The sequence below is a fragment of the Lepidochelys olivacea genome (genome assembly GCF_965140295.1).
Source record: "Lepidochelys olivacea isolate rLepOli2 genome assembly, chromosome: 6".
Classification (NCBI taxonomy): Eukaryota; Metazoa; Chordata; order Testudines; family Cheloniidae; genus Lepidochelys; species Lepidochelys olivacea.
In genome coordinates, this window is record NC_140416.1 from 63,913,823 (window position 1) to 63,937,872 (window position 24,050).

The 24,050-nt window shown below is 43.9% G+C and overlaps 1 protein-coding gene across 4 annotated transcripts in view; it reads right to left on the reverse strand.

Annotated features, from left to right (window-relative positions):
* DPF3 (double PHD fingers 3) overlaps positions 1 to 24,050 on the reverse strand; it is a 210,887-nt gene that overhangs the window by 145,190 nt on the left and 41,647 nt on the right. Inside the window, exon 2 of one of the 4 annotated variants that reach the window (XM_084629915.1) lies at positions 14,192 to 14,311. The exons of the other annotated variants lie outside the window; for them this stretch is intronic. Coding sequence (XP_084486041.1) covers positions 14,192 to 14,223 — 32 coding nt within the window. The 5' untranslated portion in view covers positions 14,224 to 14,311. The remainder of the gene's footprint in view (positions 1 to 14,191; positions 14,312 to 24,050) is intronic. 4 annotated transcript variants of the gene reach the window in all.

The following is a 24,050-nucleotide window of genomic DNA, read 5'->3' on the forward strand; positions in this document are numbered from 1 at the left end:
CTCTATTTGTATATGCAGCCTGATTGACTATAAACTCGCTCCAGATCTCAGTATTGTTTACATTAGAGGTGGCAACAACAGAAACCAAATGACTGACTGCATGACTTTTCGACCAATTATGAGTAGGGCCTTTTCAAATTCATGGCCATGAAAAACGTGTCATGGACCGTGAAATCTGATCTCCCCCCATGAAATCTAGCCTTGTGCGCGCTTTTACCTGATACTATACAGATTTCACAGAGGACACCGGCATTTCTCAATTTGGGGGTCCTGACCCAAAAGGGAGTTGCAGGGGGGTCACAAAGTTATGTTAGGGGCGGTGCAGTGTTGCCACCCTTACTTCTGCACGGCTGCTGGTGGCGGCTTTGCCTTCAGAGTTGGGCTCCCGCCGAGCAGCTGCCACTCTCCAGCTGCCCAGCTCTGAAGGCAGCGTCACCGCCAGCAGCAGTGCAGAAGTAAGAGTAGCAATACCACAACGCCCTCTACAATAACCTTGTGACACCACACACACACACACACACACACACACACACACACACACACCACTCCTTTTTGGGTCAGGACCCCTACAATTACAACACCATGAAATTTCAGATTTAAATCGCTGAAATCATGAAACTATTTTTAAAATCCTATGACCGTGAAATTGACCAAAATGGACCATGAATTTGGTAGGGGGCCCTAATTATGAGCCACGATTTTTTTCCTTGCATATAACAGTAGCTATTTAAACAGGCTCTTCCACTTTATATTATTTTTATTTTTCTAGCACCCACTTAGGTACTACTCACCTGTCAAACACGCAAAGACAAGTTTATAACATTCAACAACAGTACCCCACCGCTTTCCTTTGGGGGCAAAGACAAAATGTTGATATAAGAAAAAGTGTAATATCTTCAAGACAGGGACTCTTGTTTATACTCCATGTCTGTACAGTGTGTAGCATAACTGGATCCTCATCCCAGACTGGGGCTCTGGACAGTAATGTAATAAATAATATTTTCTCCTCTCTGATACTAATAAAAATTATTCAAACTAATGAGAGAAACTCCTCTGAAACCTGTCAACTAATAGTTTGGGAAAGGATAATCTACATGCTTCCTTTATAAATACCAGTAGCTCAACATGTGGCCTAATGTCATTTTCATTCCGAAAGAGAAACCTTCTAGGACGTAAGTGAAGTCTGCCTGGAATGACAGCCATAGCACCATTACAGCAGCTGGAAAGAGAGCAAGCAACAGGCCGAGAAGGGGCAGAGCTCAGCCTTCAGCATAGGATGGAAAAGCGAGGAAGAATGCTAATTAAAGACACAGTGTGGATGCAGGAGACTCACAGAGATTCTCCCCCTCCCCACCCCAGCCATCCATATGACAATGCTGCTCTGTGGAACAGAACAATAGATACATTATGCTAACCTATAATTATCCCAAGAAAAACGATAGCTAAGTCAAGGCATTACATGAACGTTGTAATACTGGATACAATCCAACAAGAAGCAAACAGGGGGGAAAAGTCTTTAAACAAAGACTGAAAGCTGCCCAGCGCAGAACATCAAAGAGGAAATTTCATGTTCTCTTCACATTTGTTTGGGGTTTTTTTCTTTTATTTAATGATTTAAGCACAATTCCCTCTTTCGTGTATTTCTTGGCTACTTTCTGTCCTAATCAGTTCCAGTTAGGAACATTTTCCTTCGACAGCATCGTGGATTTGGCTCACACAGACCAGATTCCTGTGCACGGATCTAGGATAGAGAATTTAGCCCAATGCATGTCTTTGTTACATGTGCAAGCAATGGGAGGCGGAAGGGTAGATGGAGATAAACTCCAAAGCCAGACAACAATAACAGAAGCAAGCCGCTGGTGCTTTAGAGGGGATGCATAATCAGGAATCACCAAACTGCAGCATGTACAAGCGCTTCAATACCTGCAGTCTGATTCTACTCAGATAGGGGATACCCAATTATGGGAAGGAGTGAGGGCACACCTGTCAAAAAAAGCTTCTTACTCCTTACAGCACCATGCAATGTTGTGGAAATACGTGAAAGGGGGATTAATATCATTGTTTAGAAGAGCTGGCATGTTGGAGTAGATGGCTTATTGCCTTTCCAAATAGGTTTATACTCAATATATTAAAAAATAATCCGGTATCCCCCGAATTCTGTATAATCCCCTTTACATTCTGGGGTGCATATCTAGGGCAACCTGATTCAAGTAATCTAGTCCTCAGTCCTCACAGCAGACCTATGCAGTGCCCATTAGGATGCTTGTCAACAACCAAACCAACAGAAACACCTTTTTCTTTGCCAGCGCTAGACAGTCAGTGCTACTCCCTGCAGACCAGAGCAACTGAGTCCCATCCCTCTAGAGACAGTACCCTCTCTCTCCAAAAATATACACTAGGAAACAGCAAGGCCGGCCCACATGAAATCTTGCCATGCCATCTGCCTACAGAAGTGTCCAAACATGGCCATTGCTAGCACCATTCCAGCAGAATTTCCCTCTCTAGTGTGAGCAGAGATATTTTGCTGAGAAACATGCTAGCTATACTGTACTACATGGGCAGGAAGCTATCACCTTTAAACAGTCATTACACTTGGATATGGCCCAACAGCATTAGCATATGGTTCAAGGCAGGGCTAGAATGACAGCACGATTTTCTAACATGATTTGGGCCTATCCCCACGGTCAGAAATGCAATAATATGGTCAGAGAACTAACAAATTATTAAACAGTTCCCTGTTCGCTGTGTTGACTGGCACCTAGTCTCCAGCTCCTACACCATACTAGCTTTTGGCTACACTGAACCAACCAGGAGAGAACAGAAAGGATATGGCACATTCCAATGCTCTGTCACTCCCCCTCTCCCTACATTAAGGGAGACAAAAAGGCAGAAACATCTGCAGGAGAGATAAGCAGTTGCCTGGCTCAATTCAGCAGCATGGGAGCCTCTCTTTTCTTGCTGCAGGTGTTACTAGAGTCAGAAGGCCAAATTCTGCATTCAGATGCACCAGTTTAAAAATCCAGAGTAACTGCATTGACCTCAAAGGAATTAGTCTGTATTTTACACTGCTGAAGCCCACAGCAGAATCTGACGCAAAGGCAATTACAGAAATAAGTTGCAGGTGACATGAGTTACCCAAGCCAGCCAAAACAACAGGGCATAAATACTACTTACTACAGAGAGAGCTGGATAGGTCAGCACTGATCCTTTTCTTAAGCAAGAACAGAGCAACTGTAGTAATAACCATTTTCATAAGGATACTAAATAGTGGAAACCTTACCCAAGCCACTTCAAATTTCTCTCTCCATAGACATTATCAAGCTGCTCTCGTTACCCTCCCTCCTCCTCCACAACTATGCTCCCCATGTAGTACAGCAACTCATATTTCATCTATATTGCAGGCTTTGTGTGCTTGTAAATGTGCCACCGAGTGCTGTCAAAAAAGCCACCAGCTGGAAGGGATCCTGGAATGAAATCTATGCAGTTCTGCAGCCTCCTAAGTGATTGCAACTGTGGCCGTTAAACCCGCTAATGTGCTAAGCGTTTTCTGGCAAAGCCAGCAGGTTGTGTTAGTATTTTGGGCATGGGAGGTTGAGTGCAAAGACGACTTTCTAGGTGAGCTTGAGAAGAAAGGAGGGTTAAGACAAAGAAGAAGAAAAAACCACAACCCAGCACCCACGAAACATCTTGTAAAACTCACTACAGTAAGAGTTAAATTTCAGAGTTCCTAGAGCAGCCTCCCCAGGTAAGTTAAAGCTGAACTCTTGGGTTCCTGCCAACTGTGTGGAAAGAATTTCATTTCCTAGAAGAAGAAGAAAGTTTCCTTTGCTCTTTTCCTTGTCTTGGCTTTAATCAGAGCATTGTCTGGTTGTTTTACTGATAGGCCTGGGGAAGCTTACCATGGGACAGATCCGTCCCTGGTGTAACACCATTAACTTACCTAGGGCGTCCCTGCGCAGGATTTAGTTAGACCCAATCACTCTTGCAGGCTTCCCAGTTAGAGACGTTAGAAGGTGCCAGCTAGATTTCTGACGTTTCCACTAGTTAGGATGTCTCAACAATATGGCCCAAAGGAGTCCAATTTGAAACCTAGGTCTAGATCCTCAAAAGTATTTAGATGACTAACTCCCACTAAATGGGAGTTAGGTGCCTAAATACCTAGGTGCATCTGGGCCCTAGTCAATTTGAAAAAGTGAATTAAAAATAGGTTCTGGCATGACAGTTGCCATTGGGTTTTCCCCCTTACCAATCTGTGTGGTTTTCAATGACACTTTCCTACAGTTGTGTGTTTCTTCCCCCTCTCCCCCGTTCTTCTATGGAAAAATCCACACAAACGTAAGTGAAACTGACTATATGCAAAGTGCTATCAAAAGTACACAGCAAATCAACCTGAAAAATAGGATACAGTAGCTTTTTTCTGATCTCAGTTGTAGCCATCTGAGGTGTTATTTTTAACAGTAGTAGGTAAAAAGTGTCCTGAGAGAATCATGACTTAAGTTGATGTTTCTACATGTATTAATACTGAAAGAAGGCTAAAAATAAAGGGTGGTAGAAATATTAATAGGACAAATTATGAAGGAGTCAGTGAGGGTTTGTCATGAATAAAAACTTCAGGACTTGATTGTTTAGTAGTAGTAACCTCCTCAGACAGCATGACTGAGGAGGAATGTCTTTGGGAGGGGAAAGAGGCAGCTATGGAACTCTGAGCTGGCTTGAGTCACACCAGCGAATGGGAAAATTTTGAAAAATAATGTATGTTGCATGATGTCATTACTGTCCACTTACAGGCAGAAGGGGAGTAAAGGTGCTGTATGGCTAGTGGGTGGAGGGAGTCAAAGGGAATTTGCCACAGGGAGGCTGCTTTTCAAGACCAATCTGGTTTTCAGAACCAAGCTTTGTAACTGAGAAACCCTCAGCACAGCAAAACAATGCAGTTCCTCAGGTGTACAATTGATCAGCAACGTTCAAAATATGAATGAGCGAGCTGATGAAATAATCCACTTTAAGAAACAGACTTTGGCTTTCAATTCCCCTTTAGGAGCTTTAGAGAAGGCAAATAGAGACTGGTGACAAATGAAAGCTTAGACAAAGTTACTGTGCAAGACTGAACTTCTGGAAGGGAAAAAAAATTGTCTTAATACCAAGTATTTCCTAGAGGAGCTACAGGGCAGAAAGAACAAACTCCTAGATGAGCAAGCCCCCTTTCCCCAGAGATCTTTACATGTTTACAAAATGTTACAATAAGCCACATTTAAAGTAAACAGGAAAACAAATAAAAGACACTTCAAATCCCATAAAATCACCTCCCAACTCTCACCCCCTTATCACAATATATCCTTGCCTCTCTGGAAAAGCCTGGCAGAATATATAGAGCTTGCAGCATATGCTTGCAGCATATATGCATATGCTGAAGATGAATAGTTTGGGGCTCTGCTGAACTGAAGTGGGGAGCAAATTCCACTGTTGCACACACACTGAAAACACTCTGCCATTCCCTACACAGTTAAACTAGAGGGCTGATAGCTTAGTGCTTTGGACGATTTCATCCATCACAGCATGCCACAGGAAGGGAGGTGATCTCTGATATTGTTTACAGAGCATTAAGTGTGCTGGGTCCTAGTTAAAAGCACCACCCTAAACTGTAACTGGAAAGACTGGCAAACAATGCAGATCACGGGCCATAGGTGTGACTTGCTTCCTACTCACACTCTTTATGAAGCAGACTGCCTTATTCTGAGCAGCCTTATGGTGAAAAGCACCCACCTAGTGCATGTTACAACCCAATGCCAAGATGACCAGCGTACAGATTGCACCAGTGAGGCCTGTATCCAAGAGAGCTCACAACACCACAGCAAAGCATAAATGCTGAAAGCTTTCTTGGCCAATGCCACTACCTGGTGACTCCCTACTAACACTGCTTATCTCTACAGCTCTTCCCACCTTAATCAATGAACTAAGCCTCCTGGCAGCCTGTTGAGAGAGTTATCTGCATTTTTACAGACAGGCACAAAGAGGACAAGGCTCCACTGCAAGAACTGAACCCAGATACCCTGGTTCTCACTCGGCTCTTAACCAACTGGCTACACTCTATCTCCTTCCCATCCTGCTACACAGTCAACATGTCTTCCCTGCCACTGCCCCTTTGGTTCTTTCCTCCCTTTGCATGTGACTCCAGTCATTTGTCTTAATATTTATTTGAAACAGAGGGACAGGAAGGTTACAGGCTGACCATTGTCTCATTGTTTCCTTGTGCTCCCCCATTAGTCTGTCATCCATCTGTTGTCTCTTGTCTTGTACTTAGATTGTGAGCTCTTCTGGGTCCAGGTCTGTGCAGCACCTAGCACAATGGGGTCCTGGTCCATGGCTGGGGCTCCTGGGTGCTATGATAATACAAGTAATATTGTTTTTATTATTTTAATACCTTCCCAGATTGGCCCACCAGGAGCTGTTGCTGTGTTTGCATCCAGAGGTCTCCATGATGTTAAGAAGTATAATTCACCTATTAGTTCTTCTTACAATCTTGTCACCCTATAACCTTTTTTTCAGCTACGCTATTCAATTGTTTTCCTTTCTCACTGTGCCCTGCCAAGCACAAGTCTGTCTATTTGGCTGTCTAGCTTCTCTGCTTTGTGTGCTATCAGGTCATGAATTCACTTTCAGACACACAAAGACACAGGAATATCCAAAGATCCCTCACTAGAAGGCTACCTTGGATATAAGCCTGACCATGGCTTCCTGTTCAGCTTGATTGCATTATGAAGGTGCCCAGGCAGAAAATCTTCCAAAGAGGAAGCATGTAGTGACTGCACAGAACTGCTTTACAAATGGATAGTCTGAACGTATCTCAGAAGCCATTCTGTCAAGGAGCTCAGTCACTCATAAGCATTTTTCTACCTAACATACCAGCAAAAAGTTCCTCTCATTCAAATGAAACTAGAAAAGAAGTACTTGTGGCACCTTAGAGACTAACCAATTTATTTGAGCATAAGCTTTCGTGAGCTACAGCTCACTTCATCGGATGCATACTGTGGAAACTGCAGAAGACATTATATACACAGAGACCATGAAACAATACCTCCTCCCACCCCACTCTCCTGCTGGTAATAGCTTATCTAAAGTGATCACTCTCCTTACAATGTGTATGATAATCAAGTTGGGCCATTTCCAGCACAAATCCAGGTTCTCTCACCCTCCGCCCCCCCCCCCACACACAAAAACTCACTCTCCTGCTGGTAATAGCCCATCCAAAGTGACCACTCTCTTTACAATGTGTATGAAAATCAAGGTGGGCCATTTCCAGCACAAATTCAGGTTTTCTCACCCCCCCCCAAAACACACACACACACAAACTCACTCTCCTGCTGGTAATAGCTCATCCAAACTGACCACTCTCCTTACAATGTGTATGATAATCAAGGTGGGCCATTTCCAGCATAAATCCAAGTTTAACCAGAACGTTTCCCCTTGTTTTTTCCTACCCCCAGCCCCCCTCAGACGTTCTGGTTAAACTTGGATTTATGCTGGAAATGGCCCACCTTGATTATCATACACATTGTAAGGAGAGTGGTCAGTTTGGATGAGCTATTACCAGCAGGAGAGTGAGTTTGTGTGTGCGTGTTTTGGGGGGGGAGGAAGGGGGGAAAACCTGGATTTGTGCTGGAAATGACCCACCTTGATTTTCATACACATTGTAAGGAGAGTGATCACTTTAGATAAGTTATTACCAGCAGGACAGTGGGGTGGGAGGAGGTATTGTTTCATGGTCTCTGTGTATATAATGTCTTCTGCAGTTTCCACAGTATGCATCCGATGAAGTGAGCTGTAGCTCACGAAAGCTTATGCTCAAATAAATTGGTTAGTCTCTAAGGTGCCACAAGTACTCCTTTTCTTTTTGCGAATACAGACTAACACGGCTGTTACTCTGAAACCTGTTAAATGAAACTGTTCACATGCAGCAGGCGTAATCCTTGCCATATTATTCCCAGTGCAAACATCACAGTAGACTGTGATGAGACTTCACCATGCTCAGAGGCAGAGACCTATCTATCTTGTCTTTTTACCCCATTCTCTCCCCTTCCATGCTACGCAAACCCATTATACTAAATCATGTTGTGGGCGCAGGAAAAAGCTTTAACGAACAGTATATTCCATTTCAAGTAATGCTGCTTCCACGGGAGGATAGCTGTGCAAACAAGGCTTAAATAAAGCACCATGACAGGGAACGCCCTGTGCAAGTTGAAAGAGATGGCTTAGTCCATCCCTCACGATGGCACACAAACTCCCAAAGGCCACACGTTTAACTTCAAGTGGGATCAGTTCAGCCCTTGATCTATCTGAGGTAGGTAAACTGAGTGTCTATCGTTTATTTGAATTTTTTTCTACTTTAAAATAAAAAGCACCCATTCATCCAACGCTATGAGCAACCTTGACAATCTTTTAAAATATAGCAACAAACAGCCCTTCCTTTTCTCCAGATCAACTCAAATCATCCATTCCTGTATCAAATACAACCAATGAGTACAACTTATATTGTTTCAGGCAGCATACTAGTGAAGGGAGGAGAGCATCTTTTGAATGAGACCTTAAAAGTCAAGGCCCTGTCCAATTTATAGACATTAAAAAACCTCATGGAATATTCCATAATAGTAGAGGTTCTCTCCACATACAGTTCTTAGCCAAACGTCACCCTCCTCTGCTGTGTACTATTGGGCTGCATATCTCAGAGTGGGTTACATTGCAGTGATGCTGTAAGTTAATTTGAAAACTGAGGTGCTGCAGGCTATGTTGCCAGTAGGTCAGTAAAGTGACACTGTTTCCTCATGAAGTCACTGTTGAACCAAACACCCAATCATGATGTTGACAGCATTGCACTGATGCCATAGTCTACTCTCTGATAAACTATGAAAAAGAAGCCCTGGCCCATTGCTATCCCTGAAAATGCCCTGGAGTTTTTCATATAAGCAAAATTAAAAAAATGGCTGGAGTGACCCACCACTGGCAAAGGCAGGTGCCACTCTGTTGACTTTGGCTTCTGCCTACTTACCTCAGCCATAACTCTGAGGTAATGTGAGGAGCACAAAAGCTGTAGCATGATTTCTAATGGGAGAAGGAGGAGGAAGAGTGTTATATTACCTTTGTAAAAAGCCATATTAATCCAAGAACATCTTCTGGTATAGCCCTCACCTTCCATCTTGGCCGCAAGAAAAACTCACAGCAGGATTGGTCCCATTTACAGTGAGACAGGAAGGCTGAAGAGAGAACCTAATCCCTCTTAATTATATTTTCATTGATGAGAGATGAGATGATAGTAAAAATGCTCTACAACCTACAGAAACTCATTCTTGATCAGTCCTTAAAAGAGACGTTGCCAACGTAACGTAAATAAATCGCACTTCTGTCTGAACATCCTTTTTTTAAACCGTGTCACTGGTCACATTTATGCAATATGTACTTTATGGGTACTCTAGTACTCCACACACACATCTGATGAACTGTTTTAATCCAAATCCATAAACCTTTTTTTTTAAAGTATTTTTACTGTTCTTTGCTAAAGGATCCTGTAACCTCACTAAATTCAGCTCAGTTTCAATTCTGATCCAAGCCACTTGATTTTGCATAGTTAGGATGGAGATTTCATATGAACATAACACCTCATGGGATTTCTGATAATTTTGGGTTCCAAAAAGGCCAGACATCTCATAAAAGCAATTGTTCTCACAGTATTTTGGCATTTCCATTTCTGTATGCAACCTGCAAGTGCAGAGATGAACAAAAGTGGGGGGAGGGAAAATCAGGGAAGAATTCTCACTTTTGAGATATTTCTCACCCAAAAATCATTCCATTCTGGTCAGTGTTCAGATTGCTTCTTATTTAATCTGAATTTATTTGCTCCTCCCTTATTCTGTAAAGGTTTTATTAACTTGGAAGTGTATTAATTGTTGTTTTTTGAACCAAGAGCTATGTGACTATTTAAAAATAATTCTTGTTCAACTTGTCCAACATACTATGGCACAACTGATGAGTGGATGGGGAGCTAAGCTTGACCTGTCAAAGAACAGAATAACAATCCTTGGCGAAGATCTGCCCAGATCTTAACTTTTGTGCTTTTCCTACCAGTTTCATGGACATCTAGGGAGAATCCTTGTCTGTGTATGATAAAGTGGCAGTCAAATGGGAATTATATGGAGCCTCCCTATAACAGAATAGAAGAAAGGCTTGTAACTAAAGTTACTGAGGAAAGCAAGGTCTTCTGACTAGGAGTCAGTGTCCCTTCTGGCTTTGATTCCTGGGCAAATCATGCAACCTACTTCTGCTTTATTTTTCTTTACGTAAGTGGGGATAATACCTACCCACATACCCCTCTGCAAAGCAGTTGGATATCCTGGGGTAAGAAGCATTATTGACAAGTAAAATACAGTACAATTATTGTGAAGTAGGAGGAGTCTCAATTCAAAGGAGTTTGGGGATCTTTGTGCATGGCTCCCAAACCATCATGCCTCTGATGTGTTGGCTTTTTGCCATGTCTTGATGTAAAGTAGAGGAGAAACATTGGGTTCTCAGGAACCCAAGGGAAATAAATTCTGTGCCGTGAAATTAGCATCTGTGTTTTCAGGGTTTATTTAAAAGTGTTTAAAAAAAACTTACTCAGACATTTACAACCATTAGTAGACCCTGATAGTACACAGAGGGGCTGTTAAGGTTATTGTGTGAATGGTCCTCAGATAATAGGATTTCTGAATCAAACAGTCACTTTCAATTCAAGACAAGGTGCTTCAAGGATGTATGGAAAGGGTTTGGACACTTTTACCAACCTCTAGACTCCTCCCAAGTGCCTCAGAGCTTGTAATCTACATCTCCATTGTAGGGGTACTTACAGAACTCTTTGAATGACAGAATCCCATACACAATCACTAGTTAAAATAGAAAGAAAATACTTGGTTGGGCTATGATAAAAGTCTTGGAGATGCTGTCAAGAATAACAGGCCCCAGAGGAGAGTTTTCCTTTGAACACAAATATGCCCCAGATAACGGAAGCGTCTTTCTTTCCCTCACCCCTACAATCTCCCTCAAAAATGGGTTGAGTGTTTTAAAATCCCACAAGCTAAAGTCCTCATCCACTTCAGTCCCCTGCTAACTCCCAACAAGGGAGCCCGTAAAGCCCAGCAGTCCATCACCTGCATACTCCCCTGCATCTTTGTTTCAACTTCTATAGAAATGTTTTGGGACTGGGGGAGAGGCAGCACGAAAGGGGTTCTCATAATCCCAGATGGGCGAGCCAATCCAGAAAACAAAAGGAATCCATGTAACCCATAGGATGTGAATTGGGGATTGAAGTTCACTTTGTAATGGACAAGTTTCCACATAACTAGCACGACCACCACCAACAGCACACCTAGCAAAGGAACGAATGTGTTTGGAGACCAAACTTTTCTCTATAGCCTCATCTACACAAGGAAATTGTACCAAGTAAACTAAATCAGTTTGGTTAAATTGGTGCAATTCCCTTGTGGGAACACTTATTTTGGTTTAGAGGCGCCCTCAATCAATCTGGCTTACATCAATTCCTTACTCATTCACTTTCTAAACCAGCGTAGAGAAAGCTATACAATTCTCCTAGGTTCTTATGGAGGGATGCTGTTGGAATAGATATGAGGGAAGCTAGTACTCCCACTGACCATGTTGTACAGGTTCTTTGGACAGAGAACTTCTGGAAATCCAGAAACTTTCACCAGAACCAACATCACTGAAATTTATTTTGATAAACTGGGATGGAAAAAACCTCACTTGTAGTATGTCTTAAATGAAGTGTGTGATCTGAATGATCCTAATGAAGCCCTGCCTCTGATATGCAGAATGTTTTTGGTACCACAGCATATCAGAGATTATAAAGCTTCAATCCATGATTTGTCTCCCTGGACCAAATTCATTCTTGGTGGTACTCCAAGGGTGATTGTTTCCTTGGAAACGTGGAACTAAATAACGTTAAAACAAAAAAAAAGGGTCGGATGTGGGTTCTAGGCGGAAGCTGCAAAGGCAATACAAGAAGTTCAATTGGAAGCTGAGCTTGGAAGGAAAATAAAAGTGTCGAGATCTCAGGATTTGTTTTGCCGAAGGCCTGAGCTACAGAAAAGCTGCACACATTTTTATCAGCACCGGGAGCACACCAGGTAAAAACCCTTTCTCAGCATATACAAACTGTGAAGTGAACTGGAAAATAACGTTCTTGGGCCTTATAAAAAAGCACTGCATTTTTCAGTATGTTTAAATGGATGAATAATATCAGCATTACAAGAGACAGACAGAGCTAAGAGTAGTTTTTGCATTTGGTGTGAATGCCATGAGGTTGGTGGCCATTCTTAGCCCTCGTGGGAGTGTGTTCCAAGCTGAGGTGTGGCTCCCAGTATAGTTCAGCCTCTCTGTATTGACCAGAAGTTTCATTGTTCCATTGGAAAGTAGCTGTCAAGGAAGGTTATGGGGGCAGAGATAAAAGGTAGGCCAATCATGTGGAGAGCTTTGAATTCAACATTAGCCCTCCAACACCTTCATTAGTTTCCACTATGAAGTATGAAAAGGGACGCTGAGTAGCTCACCAGCCTCATTCTCTCTGCTCACCTGTTCTCATGAGCTGGCCTGCTCGTCAGCAAGAAGCTGCTCTGCCATTCATGCCAGGACATCCCCAGCCTCTGGCATAGGAAGATATTGCTTCCTGGGCTGAGGGAGAGAGTAGAACTGGACAACTAGAGGAGGTGGTTCCCACTCAGAGGGCTGTCTGGGGGATAAAGGATGGAGACCATCCACAGGAGAAGCAGGGCAGGATTAACTAACTACAAGAAGAGGTCCCAGACCAATCCCTAGAGGCTGCAGACCTTCCTTTATACAGTCCCCACCAGCAGCCTTAGCAAAAGCATGGAGATTAGCCAGTGGCAAGGTTACATCCTGCTGGGAAAACAGGCCAGTTTCCTAAGGGTTAAAATGTAAATATTTAAACAAAATGTTTCACATTTAAGTTCTTTGGCCAGCCTACTGCTGTGCCCTGCCATCCAGGAAAGCCAGATTAGATTCCTGTCCCAGTTTTTATGCTCCCTGGAGTAGCAGGCTAATTAAAGAGTCCTTTTCAGTCCTCCTTGGCTAAACACATATCAAGGAGAGAGACTTGGAGTGATCGACAGACCCTCACTGCTGGCTGATGCACAGAGCAGCTCTCCTACTGCATCACACCACCATTTGCTTTTCAGATGAGACACAAGGAGTCTGATTCCCCTCTCACCCACATGTAAATAAAGAGTAACTCCACTGAAGCTACTGACCGGGGACTATACTGTAGATTGTTATACAGTGGTGTAGGGGAGAACCAGGACTACAATGTTGCCAAGTGAACCTTAAACATTTTAAGAAACAGGATTAAAAAAAAAAAATTAAAAAAAAAATCACAGGAATCTCTCACATAGGGCCAAAATTCCACATTCAGTAACTTTGACTTCAATGGAGGATAAACCACTTTAACTGAGAGAAAACTATGTCTCTATTTCTACAACAATCATGACATTGTGAGAGGTAGGACACCTTTAGATCCAAACTGGTTCAAGACATCTGCAAACTAAAATATAATGCATTATCCCACTGGTACCACAAAATGCCAAACATAGTCTGGGAGAAACTTGGTGTATTACTACCTAGTTTACAAAGCACAGGTGGTTAGTGACCGCTATTTGGAGTGAAAGGGAGGTCTTATATTAAGGGTTAAAAACAATACATCTGCACGTTTGCCCAAGATGACTGGGAAAGAAGCCTGGAATTCCAGTGCTTGCTGATTAGAAGTTCCTGGAACCGAGAAACTGTTTGCTTGATGACGCTATTGCTCTCTGCTAGGGACTATCTATATAACCAATACACAAGCCAACCTACACACACACAAAGAGCATGAGAGCCACTGATTTTACTTCTACCTCATCCCGAACCTCAATTCCCAGGCATACTTTTACGTTTGAGCCTCAGTGCTACAGACAGAAGTTTCTATGCTACAGACATAGTTTCTGTGGTTAATTTCTGGTAGCATTTTCCTATTTAAGTTTGGACCCAACAGCCACTGCATCCAGCAACTGAGATTGGGTTTGATCTAAACAATGCTTTCTACAAAACAACAACTCTGAAACCTATGTCACTGGGACAGCCAAGGCCTCTAAGGACTCACCTGAGAGGCTGATCAGAGAGGATGTCATACATGGTACTAGCATCCCAGAGGAGGAACTAGCGAAGGAGCACACACAGCCATTGTGCTTCTTCTCCCACAACATAGGACTGTGGCAATTCCCTGATTAAGAACGAACAGAGATTAAGTCTGTATGCAAATATTTGAACAGCGCACTACATCTGCCCAAACTGAGACATTCAGGTGTTTATACCTCTCCACTATGAAGAGATACAAGGATGGGGTCGGGGGAAAATCTCTATAAACTACTACACCCCCCTTTCTGTTTTCATTTCCACTCTAGGGGGAGAGTCATACACTGAAGCTCGTCTTTCCAGGATGTACTAGCCACCATGCTGAAAAATTCAGTTTGGTGTGAAGATGATACAATTCCTTTTCTCACTAGAGTTTGGTAGATTTTCAGAAGGACACACCCTCTTGCTCCCCTTGGATTGCTACATTTATACAGTGCACAGGTGTGCATGGCACATTATAGCAAAGAAAACAGGCAAGTCTCTGCCCTAAGGAATTTACTATCTAAATAGATATAACAGTAAGACTTGGCCAAAAAACAAACAAAAAAACCCACACACAACAAACAACAACAAACACAACAACAACAACGGGCAGTGGGAGAAAGCATGGGAAGTTGTAACTTACAATGGTGAAAGATCACAAGATCTGCTCGGTGGTACGTGTGAACTTGTTAGTTCGGTTTCATTCCCCCATACCACTGATTATATTACAAATCTTGATCTAAATTAAATCAATGACTAAATTTCCAGTGACTTCAACAGCACCAGAAATTGGTCCAGCATTCTCTATGAATGCCAGTGTGGAGACCAGCAGAGAAAGGCTAACCAAAAGAAAGGAACATTGAAAGAGGCTTAAAGGAGGGGTGTTAGGTATCATGGCGCACAGGGTCTAGGAAGTTAAGCCACAGGAAAATTCCCAGTCACTTATGGGAAACTAAAGGAGCAACAAGGCAAGCTGAAAACCAGAAGGCACTAATGACAGAGCAGGAGGCAATCAGAGACAAGAGGTCAAATTCTGTTTCTAATCACACCAGTATAAATGCACTGATTTCAATGAAGTTACGCCAGAGGGAGGGCCAGGGTAGAGTTATGCAGGATTTTGAAGGTGAGAATGAGACATCTGAATCTGATATAGAATTAGATTGGAAGCCAGTGCTGGGAATCCAGGAGGGGAGATCATGATACATAGTTGGTTGGAACAATGGGGAGGAAGGAGTGTTGGCAGCCATGAGAGGTGCCACAAAAGAGAGGGAGAGGCCAGGGACTGCTTTAGTGCTAAAGTTGAGGTTAAATGAAAATTTTTAAAAAGGACTTTGAAGCAGAAAACAAAATAGGGAAAAAATGAACTATTTTAATGAGACTAAAATGATCTTACTATCTTTAAGGTGTCAGCCTTTCCTCTTGAAAGAGAATGTAAATATAGCGGCAAAAGGGAATGTTTACAAATGCAGTTGTGTTGTGCGTAGAGGAATGCAAAATAATTCAGCTGATAACAATGTAAAGGAAAATTCCCCAGATGGGAGGGGAAATGTCATACTAAAGATGCCGGGAACAGGTTGGAAAGGGGCAAAAAACCCCAGCAACGGGAAATATAATCCTAATAGGATCTTAAAAATCATAAACAGAAGATAAGAATCAGCTATGTGTTCTCTTCTCCAAAGAGACCAGAGGGAGTTTCCATGATTCAGTGGAGGCATCAGGGAAGAGACCTCAGCTGCCTCAAGAATCACCATGGGAATTAGCACCATCTGCTACACAAAGCGGGGAAGGAGGAGGGAAGGGGAAAATAGAGCACACTGAAACTTGCTAATAGAAGCCACAGTTCTACAGAGTGAGAGCTGCTCCTGAGACGCCATCAATGCAGTGACAAGAAAATGGGCAAGCACAGGATTCCTTCAAACATGGAGAACTGAGTTGATACAAATCCTGAATTAAAATAAAATCTTCACAGAAAAAGTCTGTGAAGAGAACGGGCCAGTTTCTCTGCTGGTGTATATTGGCTCAGCTCCATGGAACTACCAAAATTTACTACAGGTGAGAATCTGGCCCGATGATTTTGTTTCCCTGTACTGCTGCATTATGAATTTGGCAGGATGAGTTTCTTTTTAAAGGATCTAGCCAGCAATAGCACTATTGCAGAGGTTCTCCAGTCTGTGTAGGTGTCATGTGAACTACAGGTGCCAGAAAATCAGGACCTGTGGTTCAGACTTCGTTTAACAGAAATAGCACAATGCAAACATGTAGAGCCAAATTTTACTGGCCTTGCTCATGTGAGTAGTCACAGTGATATCAAAAGGAGTGAGGACCACCCCAGACCCCACTCCAACATACTAGCCTTGCTCTTCCAAGTAGTCCTATTGACTTTAATGGAACTATTCACATGAGTAAAGTGACCAAGACTTGCCCCTTAATGCTGAACTTGCTAATGTCACTATCGAGTGCAGCCATTAAAAGCCATCAGTCCTGCAATATAATGTACTCCTGGGGGAATTCTGCACCACTGCGCAATGCAGAATTTTGAAGAAATTGAACATTGTGCGTGCAGAATTTCCTTACCCCCACAGAAATGGGCTGCAGTGCTGCTAGCTGCCACCAGGGGCCACTGGACTCAGCAGAAGACACACCTGGGGGGAGGGAGAGGGAACTAGAGGGTTCCTGGCAGCGGCAGTTCCCAGCATGCCCGGAGAGAAGGAGAGGATGGTGCGCAGGAAACACCGTGTAAGCCTGGGACCAAGCATCAAGCTGTTTCTCCCTCTGGATCCCTGGGCTCTGGGAGGAAGGGGGACAGGTGTGTGGGCTGAGGAGGCCCCCCAGGTGGGCTCTGGGGGGGAGGGGTTGTGGGTGTCTCTCAACCTGCTAACACATATAAAAAACTACAAATTGCCTTGTCTTCACTACAATTTCACCTCTTGTTAGTTACCACATGTTAGCTAATTTGAGGTAAACACACACCCTTTTTCCTAGGGTGACCACCACCTTAAGTCCTTGTCTACACTACCAAATTAGGTCAACGTAAGCTGTCTGATGTCAACATATATGTGCATGTGTCTACAGTTAAATGTGTCTCTCACTGCTGTAAGCGCCCCATTACAGCAATGCATAACACCTTCTCCCTGAGCGGCACTGAGCCATGGCTGACATACTGAGGTTGATGTAGCGCAAAAGTAGACACTGCATTACTTAGCCCCACTGCATTACCACCCCCACGAACATGATACAGTTTTGCGGTGATCTAGAATCCTACTTTCAACAGAGCCAGAAGGGTACCCAGAAGTCACCTACTACAGGACAGGCCCAACAAAGAAAGTAACAGAACGGCACTAGACGTCAACTATAGCCCCCAACTAAAACCTTGCCAGCACATCATCAAGGATCTACAACCTATCCTGAAGGACGATCCCTCACTCTCACAGACCTTGGGAGACAGGCCCGTCCTCACTTACAGACAGCCCCTCAACCTGAAGCAAATACTCACCAGCAACCACACACCAAAAACACTAACTGAGGAACCAAACCCTGCAACAAACCCTGGTGCCAGCTCTGTCCACATATCTATTCAAGGGACACCACCACAGAACCTAACCACATCAGCCACACCATCAGGGGCTCGTTCACCTGCACATCTACCAATGTGATATATGCCATCATGTGCCAGCAATGCCCCTCTGCCACGTACATTGGCCAAACTGGACAGTCTCTACGCAAAAAAATAAATGGACACAAATCTGACATCAAGAATTATAACATTCAAAAACCAGTAGGAGAACATTTCAATCTCCCTTGACACTCAATAACAGACTTAAAAGTGGCAATTCTTCAGCAAAAAAAACTTCAGAAACAGACTCCAAAGAGAAACTGCAGAACTGGAATTAATTTACAAACTGGACACCATCAAATTAGGCCTGAATAAAGACTGAGAGTCGATGGGTCACTACAAAAACTGATTTTCCCCCTGCTGATACTCACACCTTCTTGTCAACTGTTTGAAATGGGCCACCTTGATTACATTAAACTCATTAGCACTACAAAAGTGATTTTTCCTCCCTTTTTGTCAACTGTTGAGAATAGCCCACTTCCACCTTAATTGAATTGGCTCATTAGCACTGACCCCTCTCCCCCACTTGGTAAGGCAACTCCCATCTTTTCATATGCTGTGTATTTATACCTCTCTACTGTATTTTCCACTCCATGCATCTGAAGAAATGGGTTTTAGCCCATGAAAGCTTATGCCCAAATAAATTTGTTAGTCTCTAAGGTGCCCCAAGGACTCCTCGTTGTTTTTGCTGATACAGACTAACACGGCTACCACTCTGAAACCTGCATTACTTATGCCAACAGTGTTCCAGCAGCTGTCCCAGAACGCTCGCCCAGACACCCACTGCTCTGTCCCAGCAGCTGGCCCAGACACCCACTGCTCTGTCCCAGCAGCTGGCCCAGACGCTCACTGCTCTGGTCACAATTGTGAACTCTCCTGCCCAGCGGTCATAGAGACTGGAAGGTCCCCCTCCCATTTAAAGCACCAAGAATTTTTGAAATGTCTTTTCTCGATTATCCAGCCTGGCAAGCACACCTAGCAGCTCCTTACTGTTGTGTGCGACTGAGCCAGCTGACCATGCTGGCTGCACATTCCAGGCACGTTCTGGCTTGGATTAGACAGGAGACATTGAATCTCCTGGGCCTGGGGGGAGAAGATGCTGTGCAGGCACAGCTACGGACCAGCCATAGAAATGTGGATATCTACAAGCAGATTGCACAGGGGATGCAAGAGAAGGAGAATGACAGGGATCAGCAGCAGTGCTGTGTGAAAGCAAAGGAACTGCAGCAGGCATAGCAGAAGGCCAGGGAGACCAACAGTCAATCTGCTACTGAGTTGCAGACCTGCCACTTTTACAAAGATCTGCATGCCATATTTGGAGGATGTCCCCCCACATCTTGCAGACCACCATTGATACCTCTGAGTAGCCTGAGCTACAGGCCTCTGGTATGAACAATGAAGAGATGGAGGAGGATGGGGGACATCCTGCAACTGGGCAGCGGGGAGGTGTGCTGCGAGCCAGGGCCTACCTGAGTCTCCACTGCAGACCAGGCAGTCAAGCCAAATGCAGAGGAAGGAACTTCGGGTAAGTGTGTAATTGTATTTCCCATTACAGTGATTTACTGATGGCTCCCCCAACTTAACAGTACACAGCTACTGACTTTTCATTAAGTTACTTGTACTAGAAAAGGGAGCAGTACAGCAAAGAAAAGTAGTGTTGTTATCTGTTTTTGATTCCCCTGTAGAGTTCAGCTGGGGGGGGGGCGGGGGGGCAGGCAGAGCAGTTTGTTTATGTATGCTGGGATGTCTCTTGAATCCTCCTGAGACAGCTCAATGAAACTTTCATGGATGTACTCAGCAGTCCTCTCCCAAAGGTTTGTAGGGATGGCAGCCTTATTTCCCCCCCTGCGGTAGGACACTTTCCCACACCAGGCAGTGATAACTTTGGCAGGCACCCTTGCAGTACAGAGGCTAGCAACATATGGGCCCAGGTGGCTTCAGAATGCCAGCAGCAGCTGCGCTCTCTCTGCTTCTGTTCCCTCGGGAGTGAGGGATCAGCTGAAATCACCACTGCCCATGGAAAATGGTGCCAGTATTCAGTGCCATTACCCTATACAGTGGAGTCACATCATATGCACATTTAACTTATGCAAATTAAACTGTATGTGCTCAGCAAAAAAAAATTAAAATAATTTAAATAGTGAGGGCGATTCCGCCCACCATTCCACTCAATGAGCATATGCACCAGAGTGAGCGTGAGATGGGAGACATGAATCTGCTGTTCCCTCAGTCGATCTCATTTCCCGCGTGCCTCTCATAGCGTGAGTGTGATTTTAGTGTTTAAAGATACGTATTTTTCGTAAAACACGGCCCCTAAACACAAGCCAACTCCTTCATCTGGTGCTTAAACAAAGAAACAGTGATCTGTTCCAACACTGGAGGAAAAACTGGCTGTGTTGGACTTATTGAGAGACGGTATGTCAGTCTCCAACGTGGCACGTAAATATGGCCGCAACAAATCTAGCATCCGTGCCATCAAGATTAGAGAGAGAGAGAGAGAGAGAGAGAAATAGCCAGGTATGGGATAAGACTTTAGCGAAGACTGAAAAGGCATTAAACCTATGGCTGGAAGACATGAACGATAAACATGTGCCTATCGATGGCAACACATTGAGAGAAAAGGCTCTTAGCCGCTACGCGCTGTTCAAACCTCCTGCCGAAGAGGGACAGCCTTCTGATGAGAAGGAATTCAAAGCCAGCCAAGGTTGGCTTAACAGTTTTAGGAACAGCTTCAACCTCAAAAACGTGCAGACTACTGAGGAAGCTGCAGCTGCCAATGAAGAGGCAGCAAAAGCCTACCCCGAACCATTACAGAAAATCACAGAAGAAAAGGGCTATCTTCCGGAACAAGTTTTTAATGCTGACGAGACTGGGCTCTTCTGGGAAAAAATGCCCAACCGCACTTACACTTCGAAATCAGAAAGACAAGTCCCTGGCTTCAAAGCAGCTAAAGACCGTGTGACTGTGTTGTTTTGTGGCAATGCGGCTGGGCATTTAATAAAGCCGGGCTTGCTCTACAGGGCTGCAAATCCCCGTGCCCTAAAAGGCAAGAACAAAAATCTCCTGCCTGTGTTCTGGCAATCAAATAAAAAGGCTTGGGTGACGGCAGCATTATTTCTGGATTGTTTCCACAAGTTTTTCATTCTGGAGATCAAGCGGTACCTCGAAGAGAAAGGACTTGACTTTAAAGTGTTGCTGATCATAGACAATGCTCCTGGCCATCCTGAGGCACCCCGGTTTGCGCATAACGACGTTGAAGTCGTCTTTCTCCCCCCACCCCCACCCAATACCACCTCCATCCTCCAACCTCTCAACCAAGGCGTGATTCGCTGTTTCAAGGCCACGTACACGAGGCTTACATTCTCACAGATATGTAGCGCTATGGATGCTGATCCCAATCTTAATATGATGGAGTGTTGGAAGTCCTTCAACATTGCTGATTGTATCACTTATATTAAACTGGCAATGAATGCAATCAAGCTGAAACAGTCAATGCATGTTGGCTAAACCTATGGAAAGAATGTGTGAATGATTTTAAGGGTTTTCTGACCATTGACAAAGAAGTGAAACACATTGTTCAGGTGAGCAGACAAGTGGGTGGTGATGGCTTCATCGATGTTCTTGAGGAAGAAACTGAAGAATTAATTGAGGGCCATAGAGAAACATTGACTAACAAAGAGTTAGAGGAACTGATAAAATCTTCTACAGAAGACGAAGATGACAATGACAAACAGGAAGAGCCAGCAAGTTGGAATCTTCATAAATTTGCTGAAGTGTTCCAAGCAGCGAAACACTTGAATGATTTAATTTGTGGATACGATCCCTCTATGGAACGAAGCCTCAAAATCACACGTCGTATTACGAACGATTTGAGACCATATCAAGAAATGTTTGAGCAGCTCAAGACACAACAGCGACAGTTGCCGATCACCATGTTTTTCAAGAAAAAACAACCACCAGCAGATGAGCATATGCAATCAACTTCTCGAGCTGAACCAGAGCCAACCACTTCGTCTACGACTCACTCTCCATCCCCCAAGCTCTCAGTCACCTCCTAGATTGACATCAAGCCCTGACGACCCCCCAATAGCGTTGTCAGGGGAAGAGGAAGACTAATCATCGGAGTGTGTACAGCACCCACCTTCATCGTCTCATCGTTCATCATACGGGCGCTATGAATTATGATGATTATCATTCATCGTCTTTGCATCACCATTGTCATAGTTGTCGTATCACCATTATCATCGTCATCGTAGACTAGCAAGAATATCCAGGGTGAATGGTGAGTGGTTAGGTTTACTGTTTTCCTTTTTTATTCTTTCATTATTCTGTCTCTCTCTCTCTCTCTTTTATGTAATTAAAAATACTGTAAAATTATATTTTGCATATGTACTCTTTACTGTATTATGTACTGTACATTACACATATTACTGTAGAGGGTTGTATACACAAAACCATGTACAGTATACTGTACTTTATGAGCGATTTAAGGGATTTTCAAGGGTAATTTTGACTATACGCAAACCTTTAGAACCTAACCTCCACGTAAGATGCGACTCCACTGTACTCATAGTTTCATGCAACCGAGCGATTCCCTCCTCATTTCCCTCATCCATGGTGGGCCATGCTACCCATTGTTAATGGATGTGAGGCTGTGCATTCAGGCATACAGGCATTCAGAAGAAGAAGTGTCAGTAAGCACATCTTGTTTAAAAAACTTTAGGGAAACAAGGGAAGGGAGTTCTAAATCTTCACTTTCACTTTCCATTGTGACTATACTGACAATGGTACTTCTGTGTTTTATCTGCAGCTGCTGTCGTTGCAACCTTGAGGGGTTCTCCTCCACAGCCATGGAATGGCTGAGCCAGATAAGGAGGAGAAAGAAAAGGACTTAGGATGTCATGTTTGATGAGATCCTGCAAGCCAGTGCTGCATCAGAACATGAGCAAAGGGCCTGCAGGGTCAACACTTCAGACAGCCTAGAGAAGGAAAGAGTGGAAAGGAGAAAGGCCCAGCAGGAAAAAGGAGGGAGATGCACCAGGACATAATAATAAGGCTTCTCCGGCAGCAAATACAGATGCTGCAGACTCTTGTGGACCTACAGGTTCAACAATCCCAGGTTCACCTCCCTCTTCTGCAGTCCCTGGAGAACTCCATTTCAGCACCTCCCCATCCCCAACATTCCACATAGCATCAGTGGCGTGCTGCCCCACCCCTACCACTCCACGGCGGGGAACATTAGACAGTGGCAGCTTCACACACTGACCTGTGAAAGCTGTGGTTGGTGTATATGTTTAGCTGAAATAGACATGAATGTTCTTTCCCTTTCATAAGTTTTGTTCTATTCATTTATTAAAGTTTTTAATGTATTTGCTTTTAAATTGCACAGATTTTTTTTTCCACTGACTATTACAGAATAAAAATTTGGAACATATTTCATCTTTATTAGTTCACAATATATGCTGCAGAGTGCCTAGCAGTTCTGAAAGCAACCAATTACTTATTACTGTACAGCATAACTCATAGGATCGGTGACAATTAGTGTTATAATCATCAATGTACAGCATGCACCCCAAAAACAGATGCATTGACCATGTAATATTCATAGATGTACACCAAGCACCACACAATTCCTAACAGGCCCCAAAAACAGGCCAGGTACAGCACACCACAACACATTACTGTGGCTCACTCTTAGGGAAGCTTTGCAAGAGCACTCTAAGGGCTTGGCTACGCTTCCATTTTATAGCGCTCTAACTTACTGGCTCAGGGGTGTGAAAAATCACCCTCCTGAGCGCAGCAAGTCAGAGCACTTTAAAGCGCTAGTGTAAACAGGCTCCCAGCACTCGGAGCTAATCCCCTCGTGGAGGTGGATTACCAGGAGCACTGGGAGAGCTCTCTCCCAGCGCTCACACTCAACCACACTCGCACTTCAAAGCGCTGCCATGGGAGCACTCCCGCGACATCACTTTGAAGTTTCCAATGTAGCCATGCCCTAAGCCACATAGCCTTTGTGTCTGGCTGTTCAAATTTACCAGGCACCCACTCCACCGCCACCCTCCATCCCAGCAGCAATCTTTCCCCGTATGCTTCACAAATATTATGCAGGAAACAGCAGGCAGTGTTTAACCATTGGGATTTTTTTCCATTGAGATCCAATCTTGTGTGAGTAAACAATGCCAGCGTCCTTTCAGTCTACCAAAAGTGCATTCAGCTGTCATTCTGGTGTTGT